The sequence below is a fragment of the Mustela nivalis genome (assembly GCF_964662115.1).
Source record: "Mustela nivalis genome assembly, chromosome: 10".
Taxonomy (NCBI): domain Eukaryota; kingdom Metazoa; phylum Chordata; class Mammalia; order Carnivora; family Mustelidae; genus Mustela; species Mustela nivalis.
Window position 1 is genome coordinate 33,809,755 of NC_139029.1, and position 14,413 is coordinate 33,824,167.

General features: G+C 48.6%; 1 protein-coding gene across 1 annotated transcript; it reads left to right on the forward strand.

Moving 5' to 3' along the window:
• Window positions 1-299: 299 nt before the first annotated feature.
• Window positions 300-12,637, forward strand: AKR1A1 (aldo-keto reductase family 1 member A1). Its single transcript, XM_082687332.1, has 9 exons — window positions 300-596; window positions 6,685-6,774; window positions 8,742-8,861; window positions 9,015-9,166; window positions 9,796-9,991; window positions 11,111-11,310; window positions 11,555-11,627; window positions 11,768-11,854; window positions 12,477-12,637. Exons 2-9 carry the CDS (start codon window positions 6,691-6,693, stop codon window positions 12,540-12,542), a joined length of 978 nt encoding a protein of 325 aa, XP_082543458.1. The 5' UTR covers window positions 300-596; window positions 6,685-6,690; the 3' UTR covers window positions 12,543-12,637.
• The last annotated feature ends 1,776 nt before the right edge of the window (window positions 12,638-14,413 follow it).

Here is a 14,413-nt window from a genome sequence, read left to right on the forward strand (position 1 = left end):
CCCGGCCAACCCGACTCTGCGGGAGAGGAGAGCAAGCTGGTTCCGCGAATCCGCAAACAGAGGAGACACCCGCTGCACCTGCAGCTTGTCACCCCGGAGCCTCCCCCGCCGCGGGCGGAAGGATCCCCAGCAGCCTAGAGCGACGTTGCCACGGCGCGCGGTGCACTGTGGGCCAGCAGAGGTACGGCCTCCCCAGCCGCAGAAGCTCCCCACGTGGCGGGCGGCTGATGCTTCACCCGGCGCCGAGTCCTCCAAACCTGCGCAGTGAAGTGTGTCTAAACAGCCAATCCGACCAGTAGCAGCGGGAGGAGGAGATGGTGCAGGCTCGCAGCTCTGGCTTCCGCCCTCCCGCTCTTCAAGGGGGGCAGGGGTGGGGTCCACCGCTGCGCGTGATGCTGAAAGCCCGGCCCTCTCCCCTCCACCGGGTGGAGCTTCCTCTCCACCGCCAGGCTCAAGCCGGGTCCCTGCCTTTGCCATTAGGCCAACTTTCCTTGCAGCCCACCGGTTCCGGAAGCTGAGACCTCTTGGATTGTTGGCAGGACGCAGAACGGAGCAGAGATCACACTGCCTTGTTCACGCTCTGTGCTCCAGCCGAGGTGAGTTTCTCCTGCTGCAGCCCCCAACTCCTCTTCCCTGCCCCGGAATAGACCAGAGAGCGGGGTCGCTGGAGGAAGTCGCTGGTTTCGGATGTGAACTCTGTGTGATCTTGGAAAATTCCTCAGTTTCTCTGGGTCTCAGTTTTCAGACCGATGAAGTGAGTTTCTACGTCGGAACTGTAGTGAGGATTAAGTAAAATAAAGTTTTTAAAGCGCCCCGCAAGTTTTAGTTGGCCCCTTCTTTTTGTTTGCTTACCACCATGATTTTTGCAGGAACTCTGGCCTTTCTGTGGGATTGCAGAAATACTTATGGAAATGGCCGAAGTGGGTTGACTTAGCTTACTTAGGCACCTGCCTTGGGTTTGGGGAAGTTAGGGCATGTTTTTCTGTTGCCTCAGACCTCTGTTACAGGGAGACCGGGTGGAATCTGAACTGTCATCAGATGGAGTTACTATTAACTAACTCTTCCCTTCAGCTTACCTATACTCAGGCTGCAAGACCCTCTAAAAGAGTCTCGATGTTTCTGATCAAGCCTGTTACCTTCCCCAAGATCTCAGTTTTCTTATTTGTACAGGAGCAATCCCAGTATCATCCTGTGTGAAGCAACTGGTTTTTGTTTTGTTTTTCTGAAAATGGTAAAGTGCTTTGATATTTTCTGGAGATGATTCTTTCTAGGTTACCCAAGAAGGAAAGAAAGAAGGTGATGAAGGCAGGACTTCTTCAAATGTACCCCCCACCTAAGCTGTCACGCTCTCTCCGCTTTGCCATTGTGTGTGTGTTTAGTGTGTTTGTGTGTGTGTGGGGGGGTGGGCTCACGAGTGAGTTTCTGTGTGTATCTATGGGGCAGGCACTCCAGGAGTGAGGGGCTCAAAAAGATGATACGCTCTGACCTGAAGGAGTACCCTGGTTTGTGAGGGAAAGCAGTATAAACCAACAACGGCACCTATGGGCACAGCTATGGGTACATGGGAGCAGCAAGTGTCGGCTGAAGGGTGAGCTGCCCCTAGCCAGGCCAGGCTGGGACTTTGGGAAGCAAAGTGCTCCAGGACTCAAGTAAGTGGTGGCTGGTTCTGCAAAGTCTGAAATCTGGAGTTCGCAGTGAAGAGGGGGAAAAATGAGGAAGCTGGGAGCCAGGTTAAGACAGGTATTACTAAGGAATGTAGACTTTATCCTGAAGGTTGGCAAGGACTGTTGGAAGAGTTTGAGCCTTGGGGTCACATGGTCAGTTAGTGAATGGATTGTGGGGAGAGTGGCCACACTGGAAGCAGAGAAATGGGTGGTTCAGAGCAGTATCGGTCAGTGGAAGTTGATATGGATGGGCTGGAGAAAGACTAAAGAAATAGGTATTTTAAAATTCTTTTCAAATACATCAAGAAGTACCTGAAGTGTTCCGGAAGTCTTAGGTTTGACGATACAGTCCAGAGAAGACTATACCTTTTTAAAAATTATTTACCAATATTAACAGGATTTTTAACTCAGCCAAATAGACTAAATCTTGGCCACAGTTACATATTTAAAGTGGTTTTCCATGCTAGTTTCTTAGGAGTACAGATAAGGATATATGATCCTACCCATCACCTGTCAAAACCATAATCTGATAGAGAATACCATTATCTATTTGGCAGAAATGCCACATGAACTGAAAAACATCATTTATTTATTTATTTTAAATATTTTATTTATTTATTTGACAGAGGGAGATCACAAGTAGGCAGAGAAGCAGGCAGAGAGAGAGGCGGAAGCAGGCTCCCCACCGAGCAGGGAGCCCCATGCGGGGCTCAATTCCAGGACTCTGGGATCGTGACCTGAGCCAAAGGCAGAGGCTTAACCCGTTGAGCCACCCAGGCGCCCCGAAAAACATTATTTAGATGGCTTTTCAAGACCCCACAGATTACACCACGAACATGTTTGCTTTAACAAGTTGTTATCCAGGGCCTTGAGTCCCTGGTAAGAGAGTATACAGAAGAGCATGGGTCAGGCATTGTGCAAAGTGCTTTAGATACAGCATCTCTTTAAAATGAGGGAAGGGTGCTGATTTAGACTTTGGTGAGTGCAACCCCAGGCCTTGAACTGTTCCCTTTGTGCTTCGCTGCTGTATTTGACAAGTAGAGTTTTGGACATGCTGAGTCTTACATTCCTATAGGACATACTGGTGGAGATGTCCAGAGGGAGTTGAATATCCAGAACTGGGGTGGGCAGAATCAGTGCTTAATGTGGTAACTGAAGACATGAGCTTAACTAGGGAGTGGGAAGAGGACTGGGGACGGAACTCTGAGGGACACCGACATGTATGGGAAGTAGAAGAAAGGCCCGTGCAGCCAGAGAACACTCATGTAAACACTGCTTCCTCTTTTTCCTGTGTTTTCGAGTTCTTGCATCCAGGCAGGAGCTATAGAGCCCTCCTCTAGAAGGGAAGATAACCCCAGAAAGAAGGAACATAGGTGTAGGTGCTGACTTGGGAATAATAAAACCTGGGTACCCCCTTTTTTTTTTCTTTTAATTTTTAATTTTTTTAAAGATTTTATTTATTTGACAGAGAGATCACAAGTAGGCAGAGAGGCAGGCAGAGAGAGAGGGGGAAGCAGGCTCCCCGCTGAGCAGAGAGCCTGATGCGGGGCTCCATCCCAGGACCCCAAGATCATGATCTGAGCCAAAGGCAAAGGCTTAACCCACTTAGCCACCCAGCCCCCTCCTTTTTTATTTTATTTATTTATTTATTTATTTTTAAAGATTTTATTTATTTATAAGAGAGAGAGAGAGTGAGAGCGAGCACAGGCAGACAGAGTGGAAGGCAGAGTCAGAGGGAGAAGCAGGCTCCCTGGGGAGCAAGGAGCCCTATGTGGGACTTGATCCCAGGACGCCGGGATCATGACCTGAGCCGAAGGCAGCTGCTTAACCAACTGAGCCACCCAGGCGTCTCTACCCCCTCCTTTTTTAAAGAATGTGGAGCTTGAACTTACAACCCCAAGATCAAGAATTGCATGCTCTACCGAGTGAGCCAGCTAGGTGCCCCTAAAACCTGAGTCCTTATACCTCCCCTCCCCACACACAGCCAGGTTTTCTTGTTCATGGGTAAAACCTCTCCCAAGGTAACACAAGGGTTTCTGAGTGCTGCCAGAGGCCAAGCCAGGCAGTTCCTTACAACTTCAGAGCCTGTTAAGGCAGGAGAGGGCTGGAATGCCAATGTGTGAGGCAGGAGATGAGGAGGCAGTCAAGAGCTGGCAGAGTCTGACTTCTGTCTCAGAGAAAAACATTTGCTCTCTCCTGCGGCCCCTCCATTCTCCCCTTTGGAGCTCTTGTTCTTTGAAGCTCTTCGTTAGGTGTTCCTTCTATGAGCCCTGCTCCCCCATGCCTCAGCCATTTGGGTTTTCAGTTTCACCATCAAAAGAAGGGAAGAAGCAAGCATCAGGTTTCTTCCTTTTTGCCTCAGACCAGGCTTTTGTTCAGGCTTTCAGCCTTAAGTCCATGTGTAATTTCAGAGTTCTCCAATGTTTGCTGGGAAATCTGGGAGAGGCCAACAGTTCCCCTGTTGGGGAACGAGCCCAGGAAACCAGCCACAGACCCTGGTGGCAGCTGGCAGGCCAGTTCCTCCTGTGAAGTCCAGACATGCTTGCCTGATCCCTTGGGAAGTTTGTGTCCCTGGGAAGTTTGGAAATAGCATTGCCTTCAGTGATCTGTGGTTTGCTACTCAGACTGAACATTTTTGCTTTTGTTCTAGCAGAAAAAGGCGGTCTCCATAACCAGGTTATGCTAGGCTATAAAATTCTTCCAGAGTCGGAAGTATTAGGAATGACAATTTTGATATGTGAGCTATACTTACAACTTATCTTATTTCCTGCTCTGCCATAATATTTTCAGGACTTGGAAACAAAGGTTATATTTATTAAGTTATTGCTGGCAATGAAATCAATCCAAAGGGAGTGATATCTCTAGTACTGATGAGATCAAGGGAAAAGGTTATTTCTACCTTACTGGCTCTTAGGGGGAGCATTCTTTCTCTTTTCTCTTTTGCTTAGATAATTCCTGTTCATCAAGGCTTGACTTGGGCACCTTGCTGGCTTAGTTGGTAGAGCATGCACCTTTTTTGGGGGGGGAGCAGGTGTGAGAGGGAGAGAGAGAAAAATTTTTCCTTTTTTTATTTTATTTCATTTTTTTAGATTGGGGGTTTGGGACAGAGGGAGAGAGAGAATCTTAAGTCCCCACACCCAGTGCAGAGCCGGATCTCACAACCCTGAGATCATGACCTGAGCTGAAATCAAGAGTTGGACACTTTAACTGACAGCCATCCAGGCATCCCGAGTGTGAAACTTGATTGTGGGGTTGTGAGTTTGAGCCCCACATTGGGTATAGAGATTACTTAAAAATAAAACCTTTTAAAAAAAAAAAAAGGCTCAGATAGTATCTCCAGGAAGCCATTCTTTTTTTTTTTTTTTTTAAGATTTTATTATTTATTTATTTGACAGAGAGAGATCACAAGTAGGCAGAGAGGCAGGCAGAGAGAGAGAGGAGGAAACAGGCTCCCTGCTGAGCAGAGAGCCCAATGTGGGACTCGATCCCAGGACCCTGAGATCATGACCTGAGCCGAAGGCAGCGGCTCAACCCACTGAGCCACCCAGGCGCCCCTCCAGGAAGCCATTCTTGCAGGGTTGCTCTTTGCTTGTAGCCCTTGTACAGTCTGTGGTCCTGTCTTACATATTGTGCTGAAACCGACTGTCCTCATCACACCAGCCCATAAACTCCAAAATGGCAGGGACTCTATTTGAATATGTGTGTCTCTTTTTTTTTTTTTTTTAAGGATTTTATTTATTTATTTGTCAGAGAGAGAGTGAGCGAGAGCGAGCACAGGCAGACAGAGTGGAAGGCAGAGTCAGGGAGAAGCAGGCTCCCTGAGGAGCAAGGAGCCTGATGTGGGACTCGATCCCAGGACACTGGGATCATGACCTGAGCCGAAGGCAGCTGCTTAACCAACTGAGCCACCCAGGCGTCCCTGAATATGTGTGTCTCTTAGGCCTAGCACAAGGCCCGGAACATTCGGAACATTGGGAACATTCGTCATATTCGTCATTTGCTAACTGAATGAGTATTCTTGGGCCATTTGGAGACTTCTGATTTTCAGAGCTCTCCAAAGAGGGGTGCTCCAGTCATCCACCTGTTTTGTTCAGTTGGAAATTTTCTTGTGTCTGTAACTTACTGCTTTCTGCTGTGTCTAATTCCCTTTCCTGGAAAGCCTTCTCCCCTTGGCTCTTGGGAAAGCCCAACTTACTCTTAAAAGCCAATGTCAACATTTCCTTGTCCTTGCCCTAACAGAAGTCATTTGCTTTTCTGTAGCATGATGTGATATGTGCCGTGAGGCACAGAACATAAATATTATGACTGTCTGTGTTGATCTGCCCTTTTCTTGCCTTTATCCATTGGTTCCTCCTTAGATCCTTCGTTCTGCCACTTCTCAGCTGTTGATTTGGGGGCAAATAACTTCATCTTTCTCTCTCTCTCTCTTTTTTAATTTAACTTCACCTCTCTTGAGTTTTTTGTTTTGTTTTGTTTTGTTTTTCATCTAAAAAATGGTCTGCTTACTGTTAAAGAGCCCACTCAGGCCTAGCTGCATGGCAATCAGACCTCTCTGTCAGGGACTAGGAGCATCTGTAGTTTCTGATAGCCTCCTGGCACTGTTCATTTCATTCTCAGAGAAGGGACCTGTCCTGAATCCTGTCTGTCACCTGGTCTCACTCAGACTAATAATGGCTTTAGCCAGTTTTTCCCCGGCCCGAGACGTTATGTAGTCAAGGCTGGGTACTTCAGGGAGTCACTCACCTTGGTCTCTTGGTATTGGAAGTCTCTAACACAGGCCTTTAGCCTGGCAGAAGGAAGGGCACCCAGGCCGGTGGTCTGGTTAATGTTTGTCCAGGAGCTCCTGGCCTTAGTTGGATCGGGCTACCCTGTCTTAGCTGCCCTCTGCTCACAAACAACTGTGTTGTTTGTTCTGTCCCCTCTTGCTCCCTTTACCACCCGTGTTTTATAGGAGTCTTGACCAGTGAGGATCAAGCAGCAACACTGACCCCACTCCATTCTCTTCCCATCTGTGTTTCAGGGGGCAATGGCGACTTCGTGTGTCCTCCTGCATACTGGGCAGAAGATGCCCCTGATTGGACTGGGCACCTGGAAGAGCGATCCTGGCCAGGTGAGAGATGGAGGAAGGAGAGGAGGGCTTCTTATACCTCTGCTAGGGAAAAGGCAGAATTTGGGAGAGGGTCACTGAATTTTCTATAGCTGCCCCATTGCTATACTCCATTTCATGTAGTATCAGATAAGCCTGCAGGGCAGTGGGAAGAGACAAGGGAAGAAGAGACCAGCAGTGAGCCCTTGGCTTCCTGAGGTGATTTAGAGGAAGGGCTGAGGGGCCCAGAAGGGCCAAGGGAATAGGGAGGAGCCCTTTCCCTGATTGGATCTGCATTGAGTGCTGTGGCAGACATGGGACCTCCCTGTGCCTGGCCCTGTGCTGCCCCCTAATAACGGTACTTAATACTCTGTACTGTCATCCTTCTCCCTCTCTCACATGGGGCTCCTTAAGGGCGGGGCTACTCCCCAGTGCTCAGTCCAAAGGTAGGCACATGGCAGGTGTTGGGGTTTGAAGAATAGCTATGTCAGCTGCTCAGATCAAGGGTTAGCAAACTTTTTCTTTTTTTTCTTTTTTTTTTTAAAGATTTTATTTATTTATTTGACAGACAGAGATGACAAGCAGGCAGAGAGGCAGGCAGAGAGAGAGAGGAGGAAGCAGGCTCCCCGCTGAGCAGGGAGCCCGATGTGGGGCTCGATCCCAGGACCATGGGATCATGACCTGAGCTGAAGGCAGCGGCTTAACCCACTGAGCCACCCAGGCGCCCCAGCAAACTTTTTCTTAAACTTTTTGGACAAGTGGCAAAATGGAGCGATTATGTATTTATGTAACCATTTAAAGATGTAAAAATCGTTCATAGGTGGAAAAAAAAAAAGGGCAGCTGCTAGCTGAAATTTAATAAACCCTGATACAGACTCTTCCAGCTTAGGGAGTGTGGGAATAGAGACCTGCTTTCCTAGGGTTGTCATAACTAGAGATGCGCTGCCTCCTGGGGTGGGGCATCTTCCCAGGGCTGCTTCCTTGTTCTTTGGAAATTTGAGTCAGAGTTTAGAGAAGTTTAGGGATTAAGTTTGAGAGGGAGTCTGGCAGGGAGAATATAACCTCTTCTCTCTGGGATTTAGGCTGGTATTTGTGGTGTGTTCTGCCTCTTTTCCCTTTGCTTTCCTTCCTCCCACAGCCTAGAACCCTGGAGCCAGGGTCTTTATGTCCTAGGCAGACACTGACATGGCCCAGGGCAAGTCCAGGAGCTAGGAAAGGGCAGAGGGAGGCGATCAGAACTGGGCAGCCAAGACGGGGGTGGGGGTATGGAATAAGGGAAGTACATGAGGGGATGAAGGGAGAGCTGAGGAGAGTACATCTGGATAGTAAGAGCTGTACCTAGGCAGGGATCATAAATGGCAAGGCCCTGGCACCCTTGGTGCTGCTTCTGATGCCAGGTGTCTAGTCTGTTTTCTAGCAGATTGACTGACCTGTCCTACTTCTGTCTGCTTTCTTCTCTCCTGACAGAGGGCTCTGGGCCTAGCTTCTATCTCACTGTTCTGCCTTCCTTAAATTGTTCCCTCTCTCAGAGCTCTTCTGCTTCACTGAACTCCCAGAGCTCAGTTGGTCTACAGGGCTCCATAAGGGTGTCTCCGTGTGTCCAAATTATTTACCTGTGTATCATGTTTCTCTAACCAGCTCCTCAGGTCTAGAGAACCAGTCTCTATGACTTACACTTCTGTTTCCTGTCAATGTATCCGTCCATCTTCTGGGCATCTAACTGGGAATACAATGTTAGTTTTCCTGGGCCACACTTAGATTGCTTGGGTAGGAGGAAATCTTGGGGGTTATTGGGTTGGCACAAAAGGTTTAGAGTCTCTGAAGAGGCTTCTGGTCCCCTAGACTAGAATCATCTTTCATCTTCTCACCCCTACTTTCTGATGACTGCAGTGGTATATTCCTGCCCCTCCCCCTCCCCCAGCAGTGTCCCTCAGGAGGGCAGTTTCTGGCCTAGGACAACAGCTGAAATCTCTGCTTCTCTCATCTGGCAGGTGAAAGCAGCTGTTACGTACGCCCTGAGTGTAGGCTACCGCCACATTGACTGTGCTGCTATCTATGGCAATGAGACCGAGATCGGGGAGGCCCTGAAGGAGAATGTGGGACCTGGCAAGGTGAGGATACGGGCTACAGAGGGCTGGGGTGAGAAGGCTGGACGCCTGGCTGGAGGGATCCGGCAGCATCTTCCTTCTAAGTCCTCTCTCACAGAGGTGAGGGTGGGTGAGACTGGGTGCCTGTGGCTCCTCTCACTGTGGGCCCTGCCCCAGGCGGTGCCGAGGGAGGAGCTGTTTGTGACTTCGAAGCTGTGGAACACTAAACACCACCCTGAGGATGTGGAGCCTGCCCTCCGGAAGACGCTGGCTGACCTCCAGCTGGAATATTTGGACCTGTACCTGATACACTGGCCTTACGCATTTGAGTGAGCCTTGCCAGGGTCTTCATCCGGGCAGTCGGGTGTTGGGGGAGTCGTGTTAGTGACCTGTAAGGCACAGTAGCAGAGCAGGAGGGGATCCCGCCTCAGCTCACCCCGGGAACCCAGCCTTCTGTGTTACTGTGTTGGGAGTTTAGCTACAGAAAAGGAGCGTAACCTCCCATGGTGGGTATCCCAGGGGCACGTGAGTGGTCCCTGCTGCTCCCTTTGTTCATTCCAGAAAATGCTAGCTTCTGCTGAGCTAGCCTGGGGTTGCAGTGGAGAATCAGCTCTAGCAGAGGCTGTGAAAGGAGCCTCACTGTCAGCTCTGTGCTGTCCTAGAAGACGGTTGCCAGAGCCTGCAAGGAGGAGGAGGAAGAAGGAATTCAGAAAGACTTCTCAGAGGAGAGGAGAGGAGATACAGTCTGGGTCTAGAGAAAAGAGGAGAGGGAATGGGCATTCTATAGAGAGTAAATGCCTGGGTCATGACCTGAATGGACGAAAAACCACGCTTGTTTCTTATTCTTGGCGTTTGGCCCTTTCTGGGTTTAGTATGAGGACACAGAGTGACTGGATGGTCAGGTAAGGCAGAAGCCTTGCATTTGTGCCCACTCGTTGGGGGGCTGTCTTTCACCTAGGCGGGGAGACAACCCTTTCCCTAAGAATGCCGATGGGACTATCCGCTATGATTCTACCCACTACAAGGAGACCTGGAAGGCTCTGGAGGCACTGGTGGCTAAGGGGCTGGTACGGGCACTGGGCCTATCCAACTTCAGTAGTCGACAGATCGATGATGTGCTCAGTGTGGCTTCTGTGCGCCCAGCTGTCCTGCAGGTGAGCATAGCAGAGCAGATCTGTTGGTTTTGGGGGTGTGTGTGTGAACAAAAACACGAGTGAGCAGATGATGGGTCTCCTCATGGAGATGGTTAACAAGTTTTCAGAAGTGTTGCTTCTCTACATAGAGTAGGGCATTGGGGCACCTGGGTGGGTGGCTCAATCCATTAAGCGTCTGCCTTCAGCTCAGGTCATGATCCCAAAGTCCTGGGATCAAGCCCTGCATCGGGTTCCTTTCGAGCAGGGAGTGCTTCTCTCTCTCTCAAATAAATAAATAAAATCTTGAAAAGGAAGGAAGGGAGGTAGGTAGATAAGTAGATAGATAGATACTGAGTTAACTACACTGGAATTAGAAAAGGGCTAGGGGCGCCTGGGTGGCTCAGTGAGTTAAGCGGCTGCCTTTAGCTCAGGTCATGATCTCAGGGTCCTGGCATCAAGTCCTGCATCAGGCTCCTTGCTCAGCAGGGAGTCTGCTTCCACCTCTCCTCCTGCCTGCTGCTCTGCCTACTTGTGCTCTCTCTCTGTCTCTCTAATAAATAAAATCTTAAAGAAGGGGGGGGTGCTAAGAAGTCTTTTTGATTTGGGGCGCCTGGGTGGCTCAGTGGGTAAAGCTTCTGCCTTCGGCTCATGATCTCAGGGTCGTGGGACCGAGCCCCACATGGGGCTCTCTGTTCAGCTGGGAGCCTGCTACCAACCCCCACCCCACCCCCGCCTGCCTCTCTGCCTACTTGTGCTCTCTCTCTCTCAAATAAATAAATAAATAAATAAATAAATTTATATAAATAAAATCTTTCAAAAAAAAAAGTCTTTTTGATTCAAGCACAAATGGAAGTAAATGTGAATAATATACATATAAAGGGTAAGGTTATGTCAGGAAGAACAAGTAGTATGTATTGGTTTATATCAAATATAAGAGTATTAGAAAGCTGAAAATATAGACAGACATTGAAGTGTGGTAAGAGAATGAAATGGACGGTGGAAGATGGAGAATGGGAAGAGTGGGCCAAGCGAAAGTGGGGCAGTCAGCAGTGCAAGATGGGCAGAGATGGTGCACCACTGGGTGGGACCCTGCAAGCTGGGCAGGGCCAGCCTGTAGTGGTGGATTTTTTCTTGTTTTAGGTGGAATGTCACCCATACTTGGCTCAGAAGGAGCTGATTGCCCACTGCCAAGCACGCGGCCTGGAGGTGACTGCTTATAGCCCCCTAGGCTCCTCTGATCGAGCTTGGCGTGATCCTGATGAACCGGTCCTACTTGAGGAGCCAGTCGTCCTGGCCCTGGCTGAAAAGTATGGCCGGTCTCCAGCTCAGATCCTGCTCAGGTGCGGGCAGTGTTGGGGAAAGGAGGTGGGTGAGGGTCCCTGGGTTGGGAGGCCAGGGTTGAGGCCTTGTCCTGAATGAAGCTGCTAATGGCTGCCATGTAATTGGGGGGAAGCTAACCTGAGGCATGTCCCCTATTCCCCTGCGGCTCAGGGACTCCAGGATTTTTGAGAAGGCTGCATGGTGAGGAGACAGTGCTTTTGAGGACTGACTCCTCTTCCTCATGCGCTTCAATCCCCACCTTAGGTGGCAGGTGCAGCGGAAAGTGATTTGCATTCCCAAGAGCATCACCCCTTCACGTATCCTCCAGAACATTCAGGTACTTGGTGGTGGGTTGTGTTGTCTTTAACCCACGGTGCACAGTCTGGCTCTGATTCTGCCTGGCAAGAAGGCACTGTTCTGGAATATCAACTTCTGCACGCAAAACTGGCTTTCCTGACCCCCACTTCCCATCCCCAGGTGTTTGACTTTACGTTTAGCCCAGAGGAGATGAAGCAGCTAGATGCCCTGAATAAAAATTGGCGATACATTGTGCCCATGCTCACAGTGAGTATATATCAGCTGTCAGAGTTAGGGATGTAAGATTTGGGGAGGAATTCTGGCCCCAGTCTGGCCTCAACTTTGGTGGTCAGAGGAGAGGTGGGCTGTTGTTGGTAGGATTGCTGTCCTGGACACAGCGGGCTCCTTTTTATTAAGCTTAGGGAAATAGGATGGTTCGGGGTAAAGCATTATAGCCTGTGAGCCCCAGTCCTGCCTCGATATCTTGTGATTTAGAACAAGTTATTTCACTTTTACAAGCCTCAGTTTTTTGTCTATAAAATGATCCCTGCCACCATAGCAAGTTCTCAGTAAATGGTATAAATGAGAGGAACCTAGAAGGCTTTCTTAACCTTGGTAGAGGGATTGAGTTTGGGTTGAAGCCTGTTACAGATAAGAAAATAAATATTCCTTATTTCAGCTGAGACCTTAAGCTCTTAGGCTCAGGGGCAGGTATATACGAGGCTATGGTTTGCTGGAGTGCTGTCGACACTGGCATTCTCTGAGGCCCAGGTCCTGCACTACCATCTGGCATAGTGCTCTGTACAGGTGGTGATCAGAAAGACTCAGGGAAAGATGCTATGTCTTTGGAATGCGAGCTCCTGCTAATAGAGCCTGTCTCTCTTTCCAGGTGGATGGGAAGAAAGTCCCGAGAGATGCAGGGCACCCTTTATACCCCTTTAATGATCCATACTGAGATCCCCACTTCCTGGTTTCCTTCCCAGCTCTCCAGCTACAAGGTCCTCCCATGTGCAGAAAGGAATTAATAAAGCTATTGGAGCATCCACACTATTTGCTTGTCTTACTTGTCTGGTCAGACCTGAGATGGAAATTATTTCCTTTAGGAATGCTGGAATGAGCGACGCTGGATGCCACCTGCCCCAAGCCCAGACTTCCTTTCTTTTTTGTTTCTGGAGAAACGGATGTGTGGCTGAATGCCATTTCTAGTTTCTTGAATTAGGTACCTTGAGGGAGTAGCGCCTTCTAGTGGCAGCTCTCAGTGCTACATGTTGTCCCAGGTTTCTGAAGGTGAGAGATCAATGTAGTAAGAGTCCTATGGTTTCCTGGCATTTCTGGGGCTGGGTCTTCAGTTCCCACCCCACCTCACCCCCTTGTTCAGCACCTACTTTTAGGACTAGGAAGAGCCAAAAGCCAAAACTTCTGAACTATTCAGAAGTTCGGGAGTCCCAGGTTGCAAAATCAGGAAAGGTGGCTGTGGATAGAAGCGTTCTCTCAGACACTTAAGTCAGTGTGTGTAGGCTAGCTGAAGGAGGTAGAGTGAGTCTGAAAACTTGTCACTCTGCACCTATCTTAAGGTCCTATCTTAGGTATTTTCTAGTCTGCCAAAGGCCACTGAAGTTTTAGGAGGGTTTTTGAAAAATTCTTCTGAACCTAAGTCACGCAAAACTAATTTTAGATTTCCAGTGGCACCATTGCTCTTCATTCAAGTATTTATTGGGTACTTACTTGTGAGTTAGACATGATGCCGCACCCAGGAGACCAAGACACACAGGTCCCTATAGTTTAACGGAGCAGACCGACTTTAATTGCATAATTTGCTTAATTACACGTGGAAGAAGTGCTATGAAAAGCTCAGAGTGAGGAGTGTGCTGATTTAATCAGCTGAGATATGAAGGATGAATAGGGATTAATTAGTTAAAAGAGGTGAGTGGGAGTAGTCTTCTATGCAAATTAGGTAGGTTATGGGGAAAGCCTTGAAACTGGAAGAAGGTGTTGGAAAAACCTAAAAAAGTCCTCTGTGATAGAAACTGAAAGTGAGTGGGGGTAGAATGGCATGAAATAATGCTGAAATTGGTTAAGGCCTGGTGATGGAGAGAACAGGAAACAGTTAAGATTTTGCTTTTAGGGGCACCTGGGTGGCTCAGTGGGTTAAAGCCTCTGCCTTCGGCTCAGGTCATGATCCCAGAGACCTGGGATCGAGTCCCACATAGGGCTCTCTGCTCGGCAGGGAGCCTGCTTCCTTCTCTCTCTGCCTGTCTCTCTGCCTACCTGTGACCTCCATCTGTCAAATAAATAAATAAAATCTTAAAAAAAAAAGTAGATGGAGGGAAGCATGCTGGAATTTCGTCTTTTTCTCTGGTCCTTTCTATCTGGAACAACCCACCACTTAGCCCACTGTGTGGTTAACACCAATTACTTATGATGAGTTTAGCTGTCACTTTGTCTTTGACATCTTCCTTGACCTTGTGGCTTGCTATACAATTCCATAGTTTCTTGACATACTTGATCTAAGTTTCTACAGTTATGAGGTAGTTTAAATACGTATTACTTTGCTAGGCCCGCTGTAACAGTACCACAGAATGGGTGACTTAAACAACGGAAACTTGTTTCTCACACTTACGGAAGCTACAAATCTAAGGTCAAGGTATCAGCAGGATTGCTTCCTTCTGAAGGTCATGAGGGAGGGATTTGTTCCAAGCCTTTCTCCTTGGCTTATAGGCTATCTTCTGTGCCTTTATATTCTCTTCTCTATGTATGTCCAAATTTCTTCTTTTTTTGGGGGGGGCACTAGAAAAAATAACTTTACTATTCTTATTATAAAGGTTG

Coding starts and splice junctions, on each gene's coding strand:
- AKR1A1 (XM_082687332.1), top strand. CDS start 6,691: ATGGCGACTTCGTGTGTCCTCCTGCATACTGGGCAGAAGATGCCCCTG. Junction 9,992..11,110: donor TGCGCCCAGCTGTCCTGCAG/GTGAGCATAGCA, acceptor TTCTTGTTTTAG/GTGGAATGTCACCCATACTT. Junction 11,628..11,767: donor GTATCCTCCAGAACATTCAG/GTACTTGGTGGT, acceptor TCCCATCCCCAG/GTGTTTGACTTTACGTTTAG.